Below are 14,701 nucleotides of genomic sequence, written 5' to 3'. Positions count from 1 at the left end.
TTTCATGTTGCTTTCATGTGTGTAACTGAGTGCATTGTCAAGAGCTTGACCACAAAGACTAAGCAATTGTGTTCTTATCAAAGGGTGTCCCATCCTGAGCAAATCTTTTTGCCGAACTCTGACTGGAAGATTAAAGATAGACCCAAGAAAGAGGAGCACGTTGGACCAGAGGTTCACCATGTTTATGAAGTGAGTTCTCATTCTAAAACAAAATTGATTCTTAAAGTCAGTTTGAAGAATATCTAAAGAGTAATAATGAAGTGATGAAACTGAAGTATGTAAACTTGTTGTTAAACTGTTAAATTTTGGGTGAAGAAGCAATGAATGCTAATCAATTTATATCATTAATTGGATTTAATATATATTTGAACAATCTGTGGGAAGGTCGGTTTCATATGACTGTATTACGATCTGGTGCTTTCTCTGCATATATGATGAATAAACTCTTCTCACTCTTCCAGCTGGGTACAGGTATTATAACCAACATTTTGATGATAAGCTCTGCCATCTTCATCAGGGCTGATGCCTGAGCATGTCTAGTCCAGTGGCATTTATACCCGCATCATCCATCTCCCCTGATTTGTTAGTCCTCATCCCATCATGTTTCTGTTCTCCCAGCTTGTTTACAATCAAATTCCAGTTCTTGGGGCGAGACCTTCGTCTTTGACCCACATAAGCTGTGATTTGATCTACCTTATGGCTTGTGGATGGTGTTAACCTGGTATTTCTTCAGGAACCTGACAATCCTTCCAGAAACCATGGAAATACAGGGAACACAGGCAGTAACGGCAGTTTCCTTATTGTTGTTAGGTTTCTTGGTTTTCCCGTCAGACCTTTTATGGGTCTGATTGATTTCCTTTACCCTGTAGCAATTCTGTAGGAACATCTTATTTCTTCGTGGAGACTCTCTGGGTCCGAAATAGTTTTTGCACAGTTAATCTAAGTAGAAAGAACCTCTGTACATTGGGAGATGTAATGGTGGCTGTTATTGTTGAGGTACAAGTCCGTGTGAGTGGGTTTCCGATAGACATCATGTCCAAGGCTACTGTCCAGTGTCCATCGTATTAGAATGACCAGGAATGGTAGGCAACTATTCTTCTCCATCTCCATTGTAAATTGAATGTTTGGATGTATACTGTTCAGATGGTTGTGGAACTGGTGGAGTCCTGGAGTTGATGAGGCCATGCTACAAAGGTGTCACCAACATGTCTGAAGAAGCCCTCTCCTCAATGAAAAAATTAGCAATAGCCAGCAACAAGGGTGATCCCATGGCCACTCCATCCATTTGTCTATAGTAGTTCTTATTAAAGGAAGTACGTCAATGTAAGGACGGGTTCAAAAAGGTCAGTGGAACCCTTATCAAACCTTGACTGCAGGAGGACCAAGGTGTCCCTGATGGGAACTCTTGTGAACAGGGACACCATGTCGATATATCCTCTGGGGTCAGCTGGCTGATATACACTGCTCTGGTATTAATTAAGGGTTCTTCATCACTTTCAAATGCTTCTTGGGTGATAATTTGCTTTAAGGGAATCAATCACTTTGACATTCTGTTATATATGTTATAGACACCCTACTTTTAGTTACCAAAAAGAAAGCATGCATTGACTTTCTAACATTTGTACAGCTGCACAACAGTGGTCCGAGTGCCGTTGGTGCTGCGATCATGGAAGTGGATTGGCCGACACGTTACCGAGATGAGCATCTCCTGTATATTCTACAGATGCGGATGGAAGGACCTTTGCGCTGCCGCATGAACGCTACTATTAATCCACTCCACCTAGAGGTAGGCATCGCCTTCCTGTTTTCTATAAACAATCATCGTTCAGTAATTGATTCAATTACTGTTGAGTCTGTGGAGTAAAATCTGAGGAGAAATCGAACACTCAGTGTTTAGGCCAAAAGTTTTACAAAATGATTACTTAAGTAATTCAGCCATTCTAAACCATGACAATTCGATCTGATACTGTTTGAAAAGTACACACTTGCTGTGTTAAGTTAAGCAGAACTGTTTTTCCATCTGTAACAGCAGGAGTTCACAATGTGTAGGTAATGCAGGACTGAGAACCAGTTTCATGTGATCAGTTATGCAGTCAATGGAGCAGATTTATATTTGTACCAAATTTAACAGAATATAATTCATGTCAAATTGATTGGGCACTGTTCAAAATGCATTTTGCATACTTAACATAATTGATTCAGTTTCAGACTTGGATGATGATAAAAGGCTAAAGGTAACAGATGGTCTTGTGTCCGACTTAAAATTTTGTTACTGTTATTGCTTGTTTCATTGACATTATTTATTTTGATTGTCATAAATGTAACTTGTGAGATTTTTGTTCTATATATAATTATAACCAAATGATTGGTTAAATCTATCCTTTACATTTCTAGAAAAAATATTGTTGAGTGTATTTTAAATCATAAATATTGCAAAATATTGATGTTCAGAAGGATTTGGGCATCCTCACATTGAAAGCTAAAGTGCAGGTGCATAAGGAAATTTGAAAAGTAAATAGCTTGTTGGTCTTTGTTATAGGATTTGTGTTTAAGAGTAAGGATGTATTCCTACAATTATGTACGGTCTTCATGAATCTGGTTCTGAGATATTGTGTACAATTTTGGTTGTTTGGCATAAAAGAGGATATAAACCAGACTGATACCTTTTTCAGTTCTTACCCCTTACACTTGTCACCTCCCAGCTTCTTACTTCACTTCCCCTCCCCACCCACTTGCCTTCTCCCTCACCTGGTTTCAACTACCTCTGACCAGTTTGTACTCCTTCCCTCCCCTACCTTCTTATTCTGGCTTCAGCCACCTTCCTTCCTTGTCCTGCTCAAAATGTCGACTACCTATTTCCCCTTCATAGATTCTGCATGACTTGCTGAGTTCCTTCAGCACTTTAATTGTATTGCTGAAGATTTCTAGCATCTGCAGAATCTCTTGTGTGAATGACCGTAGGGGTCTCCTGCACCACCTGCCTGCCCTTCTTGCCCTTTCTGCCAGTCATCCATCTCCTTTCTTTCTATAGCTGTGTCGTGACTAATATGAGACTTCGTGCATCTCGGATGCTCCACAGAAAGTCCAACTACAGCTACCTGAGGGGACTCCTGTGGTTGATCGAGAAGGACCAGAATAACACAAAGTTCATTATGAACTATGAAGTGTATTTGAGAGTTGAGTACAAACTTTCAGGTCCTCATGAATCCATCAGATTTAATAAGGAACTTCGCCTTTCTGATGGTGTCTGCTTGTCACTGTAAGTTACTGGGAAAGCATCTCAGACGCTCAGGAGTCAGAAAATAAATAGAACTGCAAAGGCTAGAACTGGAAGTGAAAACAAATGATGGAATCACTCAACCAGTCAAGCAGTACCTGTGGAAGGAGAAAAACATTTCAGGTCAGGGAACCTTGCTGGGAAATGGGGGAAGGAGAAGAGTGATTTCAGTTTTTGAAGCAGGACTGGGGAGGAGTGAGGTGTAAGACAAAAGGTGTTCCACTTTCTAGCAGCTCTAACATGATACTGTTGCCAGCCACCTGGCCCTCTCTTCTCCCCTTTGTGAATTGCACAGGGATTGCTGTCTTCACCACTCCCTAGTGCACTCTTCTGTCCCCACTCACCACTCCCCTTCTCACAGTGCCTTCCCACACTAGCTGGGGAGATGGGATGCCTGTCCATTCACCTCATCCCTTCCCGCCATCCAACCACAAACAATCATTCCAGGTAAGGTAGCAGTTCCCTTGCACTTGTAATTTACTTTCCACATTCGGTCTTCACAATGCAGCCTCTATATACCTCCATCCCCCACCAGGAAGGTCTCAAAGCTCTCAGCTTCTTTTTGGATTCCAAACCTAACCAATTTTCCTCTACCACCACTCTCCTCCGTCTAGCGGAATTAGTTCTTACTCTCAATAATTTCTCCTTTGTTTCCTCCCACTTCCTCCAAACCAAAGGTGTAGCCATGGGCACCTGCATGGGTCCCAGTTATGCCTGCCTTTTTGTTGGCTTTGTGGAACAGCCCATGTTCCAAGTCTATACGGGTATCCATCCCCCTCTTTTCCTTCGCTACATCGATGACTGCATTGGCGCTGCCTCCTGCACGCATGCTGAGCTTGTTGACTTCATTAATTTTGCCTCCAACTTTCACCCTACCCTCAAATTTACCTGGTCTATTTCCGACACCTCCCTCCCCTTTCTTGATCTTTCTGTCTCCATCTCTGGAGACAGCCTATCTACTGTTATCTACTATAAGCCTACAGACTCTCACAGCTGCTTGGACTATTCCTCTTCCCACCCTGTCTCTTGCAAAAATGCTATCCTCTTCTCACAATTCCTCCATCTCCACCGCATCTGCTCTCAGGATGAGTCTTTTCATTCCAGGATGAAGGAGATGTCTTCCTTTTTTAAACAAAGGGGCTTCTCTTCTTCCACCATACACTCTGCTCTCAAACGCGTCTCTCCCATTTCCCGCACATTTGCCCTCACCCCATCCGCCCACCACCCCACTCGGGATAGGGTCTTCCTTGTTCTCACCTACCACCCCACCAGCCTCCGGATCCAACGTATAATTCTCCGTAACTTTTGCCACCTCCAACGGGATCCCACTACCAAGCACATCTTTCCCTCCCCGCCCCTTTCTGCTTTCCACAGTGATCGCTCCCTACGTGACTCCCTTGTCCACTCGTCCTCCCCATCCCTTCCCACCGATCTCCCTCCTGGCACTTATCCTTGTAAGTGGAACAAGAGCTACACCTGCCCTTACACTTTCTCCCTCACCACCATTCAGGGCCCCAGACAGTCCTTCCAGGTGAGGCGACACTTCACCTGTGAGTTGGCTGGTGTGGTATACTGCGTCTGGTGCTCCCGGTGTGGCCTTTTATATATTGGTGAGACCTGACGCAGACTGGGAGACCGTTTCGCTGAACACCTACGCTCTGTCCATCAGAGAAAGCAGGATCTCCCAGTGGCCACACATTTTAATTCCATGTCCCATTCCCATTCTGATATGTCTGTCAATGGTCGTCTCTATTGTCAAGATGAAGCCACACTCAGGTTGGAGGAACAACACCTTGTATATCAGGCTGGGTAGCCTCCAACCTGATGGCATGAACATTGACTTCTCTAACTTCCGTTAATGCCCCTCCTCCCCTTGTTACCCCATCCTGATGTATTTAGTTTTTTTCTCCCCCTCCCTTTTTTTACTTTCTCTCTCTGCCCATCACCCTGCCTGTTCTCCATCTCCCTCTGCTGCTCCCCTCCCCCTTTCTTTCTCCCCAGGCCTCCTGTCCCATGATCCTTTCCCTTCTTTAGCTCTGTATCCCTTTTGCCAATCACCTTTCTGGCTCTCAGCTTCACCCCACCCCTCTGGTCTTCCCCTATCATTTCATATTTTCCCCTCCCCCTCCTACTTTCAAATCTTTTACCATTGTTCCTTTCGGTTAGTCCTGACGAAGGGTCTCGGCCCGAAACATCAACAGCGCTTCTCCCTATCGATGCTGCCTGGATTGCTGTGTTCCACCAGCACTTTGTGTGTGTTGCGTGAATTTCCAGCATCTGCAGATTTCCTTGTGTATGCACTTTTATCACCTTGTTTGTCTTAACCAATCTCCTTATAGTGTCTTGCATCTCATTCTCCCCTCCAGCTGTGGTCTTGAAAGCAGTCAACCCTCCACTCTCTCCCTCCCATATCTGAGGAAGAATCCATGACCCAAAACATTAACTGTTTTTTGCACTAATGTTGCCTACAAGCCTCAATTCTTCCAGCATTTGTGTTCTTGTTACACAAGATTCAGAGTTGATTTCTGAAACGTAATACAGTCGGCCCTCCTTATCCTCGGGGGATTGATTCTGGGACCCCTCGTGGATACCGAAAAACACAGATGCTCAAGTCCCTATTTAACCTGTCTCAGTGCGGTGGATTTTAGGACCCAGTGGAACTCCTGACCTTATTTAATCTGTCTCAGTGTGGTGGTCTTTAGGACCCGGTGGAGCTCTGAATCCACAGTGTTTCTGTTCATGAAAATAATCATGATCACAATTGAAAATAAAGTGGAAATGATAAAGTGATCGGAAAGAGGTGAAATGCCATCGGTCATTGAAAAAGTGTTAGGCTACAGTCAGTCAATGATTGGAACAATTTTAAAGAATAAAGTGAGAAAGGTCCTGCCCTGATGAAAGCTACAATTATTACTAAGCAATGCAATAGTTTAATTACTGAAATACATACATTTCTTAGGTGTTTCATATGCATAGAAGCGTAAAATATATACTATAAGACAACCGTTTGACTAACTGATGCTAAATAATACTGGATGTAGCTGTTCCGACTTAGTAAGAGAACCGATTTTTTTCAATCCACGATAACCTGCGCACATCCTCCCGTATACTTTAAATTACATTACTTATATTACTACATTACTTATAACACCTAATACAATGTAAATGCTATGTAAAATAGTTGTTATACTGCATTGTTTAGGGAATAATGACATAATGACAAGAAAAGAAGTCTGTACATGCTCGAACAACAAGTGCTGGAAGAGCACTTCCAGGTTTTCTTGATTTGTAGTTGGTTGGATTCATGCATGCGGAACTCGCGGACAAGGAGGGCCGATTGTAATATCTCCGCATCACAGCCCAGATAGAACAATGGAATTTTTTTTAAAAAGCACTGTGAGTGGACAGCGAGTCAGGCAACATCTATAGAAAGAAGAAAAGGTGTTAATGCTTCAGGCTGGTGGTCTTTCAGAGGAGGTAGAAGTTTAAAGAGCTGTGGGCCAAATGCTAACAGAAGGGTCTTGCTCTCTGGGTAACATAGTCAGCATAGACAAGTGGTGCAAAGAATCTGCTCTATGACTCTAGAACTTCCAACAATAGCTCTTATCATTTCTGTTTCTAAGTCCTCTCATGCTGTCTGAATAGCTGAGTTTTCCAGAATGTTCTTTTTTTATTGCATGTGTAGTCGAGTGCATGCATTTACTTTTTGTTTTCTTTAAATTTTCGCCATGTGAGCCCAAGGCCCATGTGAAAAATCAAGTGTAAACAATATAATCTTTCCAGAACATTCAGTGTTCACTAAAGAATTTGGAACATTTGCAGTTAATTAAAAATTACTTCAGCAAGACTGGTTGGGAAATACAAAGATGCTTTCGGGCTTTAGCTTATTGCATGTATTAGTATGCTTAGCAAGGAAATGTTTGTATGCTGAAAGCACACTGCCAATTATTTAATTCTTTAATAAAATCACAAACGTCTTGCATATGATTAGAAAGGTTTTCTCGGACAAGATTTAAAACTGTGACTGAATTCACGAACAAGAGGCTGAAGCATGCTGTAAAATGCTGGCAATTTCAGCCCAACCTGCTGATAATTTCCTTAATGTCAGGAAGTTTAGGGTTGTTGTGGAAATGCAGGAGATGGAAACTTGCTGGCTGAGTTTCCCTGGCAAAATCTAGGCTACATTCCTGAATTGGATATCGGATCCAATGGTGGGGATTTAACCTTCTCCAGTCTCTCAGCAGCTACACTGGAAAACTTGCCAGGTTAGACTCGGCAAAGGGAAAATTATGCATTTATTTGAATGGAAAGGAACTCCTATAAGTGTAAAAACTGAGCAGTGAATAATTCACATTTTCATAAATGAGTTGGGGTCATGTTTTAACAGAATACAGGATGCCACAGCTCGGGAACAGTCCCTTCCTGTGCTGACAGGATGCCAATCCTAACACATCTACACTCAGTTGCCACTTTATTAGGTACCTCTCTTCTGCTGCTGTAGCCCATCCACTTCAAGGTTCGATGTGTTGTGCATTCAGAGATGCTCTTAGCACATTATTGGTGTAATATGCGGTTATCTGAGTTCTCATTAACAAGGCATTTTCACCCACAGAACTGCTGCTCACTGGGTGTTTTTTGTTTCTCACACCATTCTCTGGAGACCTTTGTACGTGAAAATCCCAGAAGATCAGTAATTCTCAAACCACCCCTTCTGGCACCAACAATCCGTCCACGGTCAAGGTCACTTGGATCACATTTCTTCCCCAACTGAACTGCTCAACTATGTCAGCATGCTTTTATGCATGGTCCCACATGATTGCTGGTTAGATATTTGCATTAACAAGCAAGTGTACAGATGTATCCAGATAGGTGGTCACTGAGTGTATTTATATGAGTAAATTAAATGCCTTTTGACATGCTAGGACAAAAAGAGTAAGTAACTTACAAACCATGATCCTTAAGAAAGAAAAGCCATTTATTTATATAATATCTTCCATAACTCCCATGTTTCAATGCATGCACATTAAACTGAAGGTAATTATGGCCTGGTCACCCATCACTCCCTCTGGATTTTTTTGTAAGAGTTTGAATTGGGCAATTCCAGGAATTAAATCAGTCTCTGATGCAAGGTTTTGACCAGAAATGTCAACAATTCCATTCCTCACACAGACGTTGCTCAGCCTGTCGAACTCCTCCAGCAGATTGTCTGTGCTCCAGGAATTAAAAACTCCCGAGATACCTGGACAGTTCAGCAGATACAGCTACCCATCCCTATCCTCACAATATGTTCAAGCAAGCAGTCATTCACAGCTTGGAGCAGGGATCCCTACTGTTCACATCACTGCTTGAGTTAACAGCGTGGCTCCAGTAAACTAAATATACAGCCACAATGATTGAATGTATGCAAGTTCTTCACAATAAGCACAAAATAAAAATCTCCCTTGTCATATTCTAGCTGGAACTCCTTCCTCTCCACCTGGATTTTCAGACAAATTTGATCTACATCAGGATTAGGATCAGAAGAATCCCTTCAAATCATGCTAAGAAGGCTGAAGAGTTGAAAATATGGACTGTGCCTCCTATCAGGCATAAGTAGCTAGAAATAGCAGACATAGTGAAATCTGAATGGCTGCCTACTGGAGCTCAAATAAAGATGCACTGCGTGTCAGCTTAATCAAATCATTATTCACAAGACTGATGATCTCAAAAAATCAGAGTAGGCTAGAATGGTTAATATTTGTCTTGGGAATATGTTAGCTGAGGATTGTTAATGTCTTATCCTGAATCAGTACATGCACCTTCCTCATCTAATGTCTTGGTAAAAATGGGGAGACAGATAGATATCCATGCTTAGGGAGTAGACTTAAAAAGTAGCAAAAAAAAACCATTGGCAAATAAATTGGCACACAGGTTTATTATTGTCATATGTACAATGAAAACTTTGACTTGCATGCCATTCATATACAATAGGTCATTTATTTACAGGAGTACATTGAGGAAGGGCAAGGAAAAGCAACAGCAGAATGAAGTGTTGCAGTTAAAGAGCAGGTGTAATGCTAGCCACAAGTCCACAAGGCAGATTAGTGATTGAATGATATCAGAGAGAAAAGTGTGAGGCTTCCGTCAGAGCTGACCATGAGTATTGTGACCTAGCTGTCTAGATACGCAAGCCTGGGCAGTACAGTATGGAGAGCAAGCTGTAGCAAGTTTCCCCTCTTTACGCATCTAATGAACCCAAAGGAACGGTATAGGCCAATACAGTTTGGTACCAGCAGTGTCACAGGAGTTACACACACAAAATGATGGTGGAACGCAGCAGGCCAGGCAGCATCTATAAGAAGAAGCACTGTCAACGTTTCGGGCCAAGACCCTTCTTCAGGACGAACTGAAAGAAAAACTAGTAAGAGATTTGAAAGTGGGGGGGGGGGGGGGGAAGATCTGAAATGATGGGGGAAGACAGGAGGGGGAGGGGTGAAGCTAAGAGCTGGAAAGGTGATTAGCAAAAGGGATACAGAGCTGGAGAAGGGGAAGGATCATGGGACGAGAGGCCTCAGGAGAAAGAGGAGGAGCTGCTTGTCAGTATTGAACTCAATGTAAGACTGTCTTAGGGACTCCTGCTCTGGATTTTTCCCTCGTTGTTTACTCCCAAAGTCTTCCCCACGAGTGGGTATAGTCGCAGGGCAGCAGAGGTTTGAGATCAGAGTTTTCCTTCTCCTGGATGAGCTACCATCCACAACTGATGAGCCTGATCTGCCCAAAGCGATGGGTTTTAAGGCGTCAGTAACATTTTGCATCTTCTCCTGACGGTAGAAATGGTTCCGCTGGGCTTAGTAGTGAAGCCACATAGGAAGGCCAGAAGCTGGAGTTGGTTGTCGGAGACTATTTAAGGTGCACACCATTGGGAGCATTTAATAGGTAGTGTGAGCTTGTCCCTAGTACCACCTCCAGCTATAAGGAACCAGAGAGAATATTACTAGTGGACAAAAGAAGAGAAAATGCTGTTTAGAGTTCTTGGCAGGAGCTGCTTTACTTTTAGTTTCTTCACAAGAGCCTTTCTGGAGCATTTAATGAGTTTTAAAATAATGGACGCAATGGTTGAAATTGTACCGAGCATTGCATCTCATTATTAACGTTAATTAAGATTGGATGCAATTAGGGTGTCATATGAGCAGTCGAAGTGGCCTAGTGGATGAGATGAGACTTAACGGCATTTAGTTTAACAGGATATCCAATACTTTTGGCACAAAGATTGCTAGAGTTGCACTTGATAAGGACACAGCAGCAGCCAGAGGGCAGCTGGCATATTAGGGAGCCTGTGCTTGTCCTTAATCAATAGGCATTGAGAAATGAACAGTGGAAGGAATGTGAGGAAAACCTGTGCTGGGACCTTTGCTGTTTGTAATTTATATAAACAATTTGGGTATGAATGTACAAGACGTGGTTAGTAAGTTTGTGGTGGTGTGGTTAATGCAGAAGCTTCTGAAAGAAATTGCAGAAGGATCTTAATCAGCTAGGTATTGGCAAATGGATTTCCATGCGGTAAATCTGTTGTATTGCATCTTGGAAGACCATCAGAGTAGGACTTGTACAGTGAAAGTAGGGCACTGCTGTGGAACAGAATTCGAGGTGTGCAACTGTATAATTCACTGAAAGCAGTATCATTGGTAAATAGGGTGGAGGAGAGGGTGCTTAGCATTCAGTCCATCATTAGTCTGGACATTGAATATAGAATTTGGGAAGTTATGCATTACTCATATCGGCCACAGCTGGGGTATTGTGTATACTCATGGCCACCCTTTTGGGGGAAAGATGTTGTTAAAGTAGAAACAGTGCAGTAAAGATTTATCATGATGTTGCCTATATTTGGGAGTCCAAGTTACAAGCAGAGGTTGCAGAGACTATGACTTTATTCCCTGGAGCGTAGGTGACTGAGGGGTAAAGGGCCTTCTTCCAAGCAGTATGTCTGTGAATTAAGGGAATTCAATGTCCAGTCATGATGGAAGGGAATATTGAAGACAGGGAAGAAACATTGCATGTAGAAAGAGAGAAATAAAAATTCGGAAGAACACTTATTTAAACTAAAGACATCTCCTGCTTGATGAAAAGAGGGTATTAACTCATAGTATTTAATTGTCTGTGTCAGAGAGTTTAGGTGGCAGCCATTTACATTTGTGATATTATTAAAAGAATGCCTATACATGTACTGACAAGCTTAATTTACAAAATTAACTTAATGGGTGATTATAACATATTCTTAAAGTAAAAGGCCAACAGGAGAACCTCAGAGTTAATTTCAGGAGTATGAACTTGAATGACTGTAGGATGTTCACTATGAATCTGCTCTATCCCGGAGGATTGCACTGTCATTTAATCATAATTAATTGTGGTCTGAGGTACTTTCACAGCAGATTCTGGCCAAATTTGAATACGCATATGGGGAAAGTGTTTTACTGCAGCAGAAACCTTCCCTTCACACAAAAAAAAACAATATAACCATTTGGATTTGCAGTTTTTGGCAGAAATCCATAGGTTAACATTCTATAGTGCATTTAACTTATTGAAGCAGTTGATGGATAGCATCAAGCTGTGCAGTTTGCTACTCTGTTTTCAGATCACTGGGTGAAGTTAACTGGAGTGGTGGTTTCAGTAGATTGATTCAATTTACAGGAATAATATGCTGCTAAATCAGAAGTGTGCCCACCAAAGAGATGAAGTTTTCTGATTTTACGGCTGTCCTGGTCAGCAGTCAAGTTATTCTCAAGGTGTATCATCTTTCTGATTACAGACTTCTGGTTCACCAGCTGTTGGGGAGCATATCGCCTTCCGAGACCCTTCTACAACCTTGCACCACATTACAAGACGAGAAGTGAGGCTACCACAACCATTAAAGCATGATCATACAATAATTCTGGTAAGGAAAGAGCATTGCTAATGGTGGAGGAAAGCATTTTCTCTTATTGATCCTTCTGGAGAATGCATTATTCGTGTATCTGTTGTGCACTCTAAACTGTATATAGTAACTGAGCACTGGTGTTGCTGTCTCCCACAAGACGAAATAATGTTGTTTTGATTTTGTTCATTGCATTATATTATGTTCAGCAGAGTCCACCTAACATTTCTGCCCTTGCATATTTGTTAAACTAATGTAGTATTTTACGCTGCATAAGATAACTTAACATATCTGGCATAAAACAAATAATCTGTAGAGCATTTGCAACATAAGGTAAAGTGAAATAAAATACAGTGGACCGTTGGCTCATGACCAAATGGTGCTAAATCCAAATAATTGTAGGTAATGACTATGTACTAATAAGCCGTTAAGCTTCATGAGTTATGAAAGGGATGGATAAAATTGAGGCAGGGAATTGTTTCCACTGGTAGGTGAGGCTAGAACTAGGGGATATAGCCTCAAGATTCAGGGGAGTAGATTTATAATGGAGAGGAGGAGGAACTGCTTTTCCCAAAGAGTGGAGGATCTGTGGAATTCTCTGCCCAATGAAGCAGTGGAGGCTACCTCAGTAAATATATTTAAAACAAGGTTGGATAGGTTTTTGCATAGTAGGGGAATTAAGGGTTATGGCAAAAAGGCAGGTAGGTGGAGATGAGTCCATGGTCAGGTCAGTCATGATCTTATGGAATGGTGGAGCAGGCTCGATGGGCCAGATGGCCTACTCCTGCTCCATTTTTTCTTATGATCTTAGAATGAATCTGCTGTGAAGTGTCTAGTCCAAGAATATATTGTTTTGTTTTAAAATTAAAGGTTTTGCTTGATGGGTGTGATTCTGTGTTTTTAAAAAAGCAGGTAAAGTTTGTGCAGTTGCTCCTTTAGTATAAAGACTCATTTTCTGATTACCGTGACGATGACCTGTCCAAAGACCATGATAGAATCAATGAAAGACCGCACCATCTTGGGCATTCAGCCAGTGTGCAAAAGACAATGACTGGGCAAATAAAAGAGAAATAATAACAATAAGTAAATAAGCAATAAAAATTGAGAACTTGAGATGAGTAGTCCTTGAAAGTGAGTCCATAGATTGTGGAAACTTTTCAGTAATTAGGCAAGTGAAGTTGAGTAAAGTTATCCCCTTTGGTTCAAGAGCCTGATGGTTGAGAGGATATAAATGTTTCTGAACCTGGTGGTGTGAGCCCGGAAGGCTCTTGTAATTTCTTCCTGATGGCAGCGGTGAGATGAGAGCATGAGTTGGCTGGTGGGGATCCCTGATGATGGACTTTTGGTCTACGATGTCCATGCCAACCATGATGCCAATTTAAACTGCACATCTGCTTGTATGTGGTCTATATCCTTCCATCCGTTTTCACGAGTGTCTAGATGTTTCTATAACATTGTTATCATATCTACTCCCACTGTTTCCTCTGGCACTGTCTCTGGTGCTTTCGCAGGCACTGACCTCTACCTCTGTTTTTTAAAAACGCACAAAAATTTCCTTTAAGCTTTCCTCCTTCGAGCTATGCCTACTCATGATCGTTGTTTCCCACACTGATGATCTACTCTGTCTACGCCTCTTACAATTTTTTTACTCCTGTCAGGTCACTGCTTAGTCTGCACTGCTTCAAACAGAGCATTCCCAATTTGTCTAACCTCTCCACCTAGGGAAAGCTATCTGATTCAGGCAAATTCCTGACAAAACTCTTCTGCACAATCTCCAAACCCTCCACATCCTTCCTGTACAGAACTACACATAATGCTCCAAATGTAGCTGAACCAAGATTTTGTACGCTTGTGTGTCTTCCCAACTTTTATTCTCAAGTCCCTGACCAGTGAAAGCAACTATACCATATGCCTTCTTTACCACCCTATTACATGTGTTTTTCTGAATACTTGCCTCTTGTACTTGACCTTCCAATGTGTAACACCTCACACAACTGGATTAGCTTCAATTAGCCAGTTCTCTGCCCGCATTTCCCGCTGATCTATTCCTGTTGCATCCTTTGGCAAACTTCTTCACTATCCACATCTCTACTAACTTTTGTGTCACCTGTAAAGTTATTGATCAGTCCACCTACATTTTCGAGGCTCCAGTGCTGATTGCTGCGGAGCACCATGGGTCACAAGCACAGCCTTTCAGCCGAGTTCAACAGGGCTCCGTCGGTGAACATACTGCTGGGTACAGCAGTGCACTAGGCGGTCAGATAGCCAAGGCACTGCTGAGTTTCATACTACAGTGCTCAGCCATGAAAGCCCAGAAGCATACTAACCCACAAAGAGCCACTTCCCACTGGTTTTCTTCAGAACTGGACCAGTAAATTGCTCACGATTTCAGAAGCTAGCTACGTTAGTTACTCTGCAAATCAGAATGTGACTTTCACTGAGACTGTGCTAGCTGGGACATACTCCTCTTCTGCCACTTCTAAAGAATTTGCTTCCACTGCATACATGTTGACATTGACATGAAATTGAAGAGT

At 42.2% G+C, this 14,701-nt stretch overlaps 1 protein-coding gene across 1 annotated transcript in view; it reads left to right on the top strand.

Annotated features, from left to right (window-relative positions):
• The window catches only part of itga8 (integrin, alpha 8), a 242,751-nt gene that overhangs the window by 176,298 nt on the left and 51,752 nt on the right, over positions 1-14,701 (top strand). Inside the window, exons 24-26 of the mRNA XM_059972246.1 lie at positions 84-189; positions 1,628-1,786; positions 12,063-12,188. Of these exons, the coding sequence (XP_059828229.1) occupies positions 84-189; positions 1,628-1,786; positions 12,063-12,188 (391 nt within the window). The remainder of the gene's footprint in view (positions 1-83; positions 190-1,627; positions 1,787-12,062; positions 12,189-14,701) is intronic.

This window comes from Hypanus sabinus, chromosome 6, assembly GCF_030144855.1.
Source record: "Hypanus sabinus isolate sHypSab1 chromosome 6, sHypSab1.hap1, whole genome shotgun sequence".
NCBI lineage: Eukaryota > Metazoa > Chordata > Chondrichthyes > Myliobatiformes > Dasyatidae > Hypanus > Hypanus sabinus.
This window is presented reverse-complemented; position numbering and strand designations above follow the sequence as displayed.